Source organism: Nansenia antarctica (genome assembly GCF_963989245.1).
Source record: "Nansenia antarctica genome assembly, chromosome: 18".
NCBI lineage: Eukaryota > Metazoa > Chordata > Actinopteri > Argentiniformes > Microstomatidae > Nansenia > Nansenia antarctica.
Window position 1 is genome coordinate 11,101,291 of NC_137691.1, and position 5,000 is coordinate 11,106,290.

At 45.7% G+C, this 5,000-nt stretch overlaps 1 protein-coding gene across 2 annotated transcripts in view; it reads left to right on the forward strand.

Annotated features, from left to right (window-relative positions):
• Nucleotides 1–5,000, forward strand: part of znf76 (zinc finger protein 76) — a 15,177-nt gene that overhangs the window by 9,387 nt on the left and 790 nt on the right. For both annotated transcript variants that reach the window (XM_080548094.1, XM_080548093.1), the window contains 8 exons: nucleotides 1,011–1,127; nucleotides 1,255–1,456; nucleotides 1,584–1,763; nucleotides 2,829–3,032; nucleotides 3,536–3,645; nucleotides 3,911–4,066; nucleotides 4,662–4,766; nucleotides 4,898–5,000. The exon at nucleotides 4,898–5,000 is cut by the window's right edge and continues 790 nt beyond it. In XM_080548094.1, the coding sequence (XP_080404220.1) occupies nucleotides 1,011–1,127; nucleotides 1,255–1,456; nucleotides 1,584–1,763; nucleotides 2,829–3,032; nucleotides 3,536–3,645; nucleotides 3,911–4,066; nucleotides 4,662–4,766; nucleotides 4,898–5,000 (1,177 nt within the window). The remainder of the gene's footprint in view (nucleotides 1–1,010; nucleotides 1,128–1,254; nucleotides 1,457–1,583; nucleotides 1,764–2,828; nucleotides 3,033–3,535; nucleotides 3,646–3,910; nucleotides 4,067–4,661; nucleotides 4,767–4,897) is intronic.

A 5,000-nucleotide genomic window follows, 5' to 3' on the forward strand; every position in this document is an offset into this window, starting at 1 on the left:
AGACAACAGGAGAGGAGAGCAACAGAGAGACAGACAACAGGAGAGGAGAGCAACAGAGAGACAGACAACAGGAGAGGAGAGCAACAGAGAGACAGACAACAGGAGAGGAGAGCAACAGAGAGACAGACAACAGGAGAGGAGAGCAACAGAGAGACAGACAACAGGAGAGGAGAGCAACAGAGAGACAGACAACAGGAGAGGAGAGCAATAGAGACAGAACTGAGGTGAGGTGAGCAACAGAGATAGTTCAGGATGATAACAAACAGTTCAGTATGACAGAGACAACTAATAGAAAGACAACTGTATGATTATAGAGTTTACATGTTCAAGGAAATATTGTATGATAATAGAAAGGTACACTTTAATTTAATTAAAGAAGTAACAAAGAACACATTTATTATCACAATTGCATTGTGTTCCATGTCTTTCTCCATTGACTAAATAATGCCTAGTTGAATGGCTAAACAAGACAACTGTCTGGACAGTACCGCTAGAATTATTCACATTACCGCTGCACAGATAGACAAAGGGTATAAGTCCATTCTGTTAACATTAGGTCTACTCTGCTAACAAAGACTATTCCAGTTGATTTGTCAGTTGTTGTGCATTACACTTTTGTTGTGTTTGCAGTTTGCCCTTTAATAAGTTATATATAAAAATAATTACGTTATATATATATTCTCATGCTAAAATCGACTGTAAATCCAGATTTTAAAGTTGATATTCTTCCCCGTGGAGCATGCCCCCATAACCTGTGCCCCACCCAAAAATGTTATCACCAGCCGCCACTGGTATATACATATCTTGAGCATGATGGTGTAACAGTCTCTCTCTCTCTCTCTCTCTCTCTCTCTCTCTCTCTCTCTCTCTCTCTCTCTCTCTCTCTCTCTCTCTCTCTCTCTCTCTCTCTCTCTGTCTCTCTCTCTCTCTCTCTCTCTCTCTCTCTGTGTCTCTCTGTCTCTCTCTCTCTCTGTCTCTGTCTCTCTCTCTCGCTCTCTCTCTCTCTCTAGGTGGTGTTTGAGGGGAAGTCGTGGGGCTCTCCTAAACCCCAGCAGACAGCTGAGAAGAGCTTCCGCTGTGACTATGAGGGCTGTGGACGTTTCTACACCACAGCCCACCACCTCAAGGTACCTCAAACACACACACATGCACACTCACACGCACACTATCTTCACTATAACCCATCACCTCTAGGTGTCACACAACACACGGTAGATGGTGTCGGTACTAACGTCTGAACGTCGTCCCCGCCAGGTCCACGAGCGCGCTCACACGGGCGTGCGGCCGTACAGGTGCGACGTGCTGTCGTGCGGGAAAGCCTTCGCCACGGGCTACGGCCTGAAGTCCCACCTGCGCACGCACACCGGGGAGAAGCCCTACAAGTGTCCAGAGGGGATGTGCTACAAGGCCTTCAAGACCTCCGGAGACCTGCAGAAACACGTCCGCACGCACACAGGTAGGACACGCACACACACACACACACAGGTAGGACACCCACACACACACACACATACAGGTAGGACACACACTCACGTCTCTCTCTCCCTCCCCTCCCTCTCTCTCTCTCTCCCTGTCTCTCTCAGGTGAGAAGCCGTTCAAGTGTCCGTTCGAGGGCTGTGGCCGTTCCTTCACCACGTCTAACATCAGGAAGGTCCACATCAGGACCCACACCGGGGAGAGGCCCTACATGTGCCACGAGCCCTCCTGTGGACGCGGCTTCGCCAGCGCCACCAACTACAAGAACCACATGAGGATACACACAGGTAACACACACACACACACACACACACAGGTAAGACACACACACACACACACCACCACAAAAACAATATGTATAGATACGGGTAGAGAGATGCATACATACACAAACACACAACCCACAAACCAAACCCCATGAGAACACACAAACCACACTTCTAATTAAATATAATTATTTATTTTCAGAAGCGACAGGGAGTTTCCGGCCGGCGGGTGTGGTTGCGCTTGTGGCTGTAGTTTTGAAAATCAATGAATTCCCAAAACATTTTTAACACCAATGACGTCATACCTTTTTGTAGAATCTTTTTGACTACGTCTTTCACACATGTAGACACTCTACTTTACTTTACTTTACTTTATTTGTATAGCACTTCTCAAGACAGCAGTCACAAAGTGCTTCACAGTACATTTGTGACTGCTCCTGGTGTTTCTGGACACCTCTCGGAAATGAGAAAGACGTCAAATTCGTCTTTAAAGTTTTTTGTTTTTTTTTCAGATTTTCGTTTTTTTAGCTAACATTCAACTCGAAGATGTGAAGTACCCACTCGTTATTTTTCCGAACAGTTTTACGTTCATTAAATAAGTGTAATCTATAACACAATGACTTCGTTTCTTGTTGTTTGATGGGGATTCATTATCTTTGATGGGGATTTTCTGTGCTTAGTGATTTCCGGTGTAGCAACTTTCAAATACTCATGTCGTCTTCAATTTGTTTCCGATTTCAATGTATGATGCATCATTTGAAAGCTTACAATCTGTAGTTTAAGCACATGTAAAAGACTGAAAAATGATTTCGCCTACAGGTAGCCCTTTTCATTGGGCTGTGTCACATTTGGTCAAAGTCAGCAAGTGAATGTGATGTTAAACATTGGTGTCCCTCCAGTGTCTCTTTAAACAGATGATATTCAATGCTTTATCTCTCGCTTTCTTCCTCCTCTCCCTCCCTCTCTCTCTCTCCCTCTCTCTCTGTTACCCCCTCCGCCCTCTCTCTCTCTCCCTCCCTCTCTGTTACCCCCTCTCTCTCTCCCTCCCTCCCTCTCCTCCCCCCTCTCTCTCTCTTCCCCTCTCAGGAGAGAAGCCTTACATGTGCACCGTGCCTGGGTGTGGGAAGCGTTTCACAGAGTACTCCAGCCTGTATAAGCACCACGTGGTCCACACACACTGTAAGCCCTACACCTGCAACCACTGTGGCAAGACGTACCGCCAGACCTCCACGCTGGCCATGCACAAACGCACCACGCACGGAGACTTCGAGGCTGCAGAGGAAGTGGATGGTACGTGTACACACACACACACACACACACACACACACTCACACACACACACACACACACACACACACACACACTGTTGGACCATAGAGCTAAAAGAAAACAATATGCTTCCTCTTTGCGATACGTATGGAGGGCACTGTGTATATAAGTCGTTTCTAATATCCAGTCTTAAAAAAGAACAACATTGAGTTAAAGCTGATATTCTCTACCTTGATCCCATAGTATTGTTTTGAAACTGTTGGAGTATACAAGTATACACACACACACACACACACACACACACACACACACACATACACACACATTTGCAGTGCCCTCCATGAGTAAGGCACGGCAAGTTTATTTGTAGAGCACATTTCATACAACAGGGACAATTCAAAGTGCTTTCCAGAGTATTTGAAAGAGGAAACATTTTGTCCAACAGAAGCCCACAATGCACCACAAGGAGCACATTCAGGCTTAAGGGAGGAGGGTGTTCAGTGTGTTTGTCTGTGTGTGAGCAGACACAGAGGCGATGGACACAGCGCTCGACCAACAGCAGGCCTCCTTCCTGGAGGGGGCGGAGCAACAGGAGGAGGACAACACAGATTCCCAGGATCTAATTAGCTCACAAGTAATTCTTGTTTTCTCCCCCTCGATGTAATTGGTGTGTGGATGAATGAGTCTGATTAATATCTGCTTAGATTCTGATAGGTTTTTTTTGTTTGAACATCATTTATTTGTACATTTCAACTTGTGAATCCAGAGGAGGGAGATGTTACAGATGGCACCTTTAATGGCCAAATGCTTTCAAACATGAGACATCGGTGAACGTCGGTGCTGTACTGGGCCAGATTGGCTCCGCCCCTCTGAGGGTTCTGGTGTGTTCTGTCCTGCAGCTGGGCCTCTCTGCCGCGGAGCTGCAGGCCATGGGCGCCACCATCACCATGGTAACCCAGGACGGCACCACCATCACCGTGCCCGGGCTCCACACCGACCTGGGACACCACCACATGGTCACCATGGTTACGGCGGACGGCAAGGAGCTGCAGCCGGTAAGGACCCCCCGCTGGGCCGCTATTTAATATTAGGGAATATTGTGATATTTTGAACACTATATTTAGAATATTGTGATATTTTGAGCACTATATTTTGAATATTGTGATATTTTGAGTACTCTATTTTGAATATTGTGATATTTTGAGTACTCTATTTTGAATATTGTGATATTTTGAGTACTCTATTTTGAATATTGTGATATTTTGAGTACTCTATTTTGAATATTGTGATATTTTGAGCACTCTATTTTGAATATTGTGATATTTTGAGCACTATATTTAGAATATTGTGATATTTTGAACACTATATTTAGAATATAGTGTTATTGTTCGCTGACATAAAACACTCTTAAAACAGCAGATATGTGCATCACCACAAGTTCAGTGTCTTCCTGTGTCTTTTTCAAGGCAAAGCACATCTAGTGACCAGTCCAGCATATCTCCACCATAACCATCGTTATAATAATAATAATATAAGATAATAAGACAAATGTGATATCGCTCAACCATACAGCTAGCCATAATACTGTTGTTGAATTATATATATATGAATTGTTGTACTGACAACATTTGTACTTTGTACTCTCTCCAGGTTGCCATAGCGACATCAGAGAGCATGGTGACAGGCGTCTCTGGCCCTCACTACCAGCAGGTGGCGCTGCTGGCCACGGCTAACGGCACCCAGATCGCTGTGCAGGTACAGAACACTGGCCTGAGGCCTCAGGTCTGTCACATCACGACATCATGGAGGAGATCTAATGTGTGTGTGTGTGTGTGTGTGTGTGTGTGTGCTGTGTGTGTATGTGTGTGTGTGTGCTGTGTGTGTAGCTGGAGGACCAGCAGACCTTGGAGGAGGCCATCAGCATGGCGACAGCCGCCATCCAGCAGGGGGAGCTGCTCCAGAACGGTGACATCGCTGACGGAGGCTGCT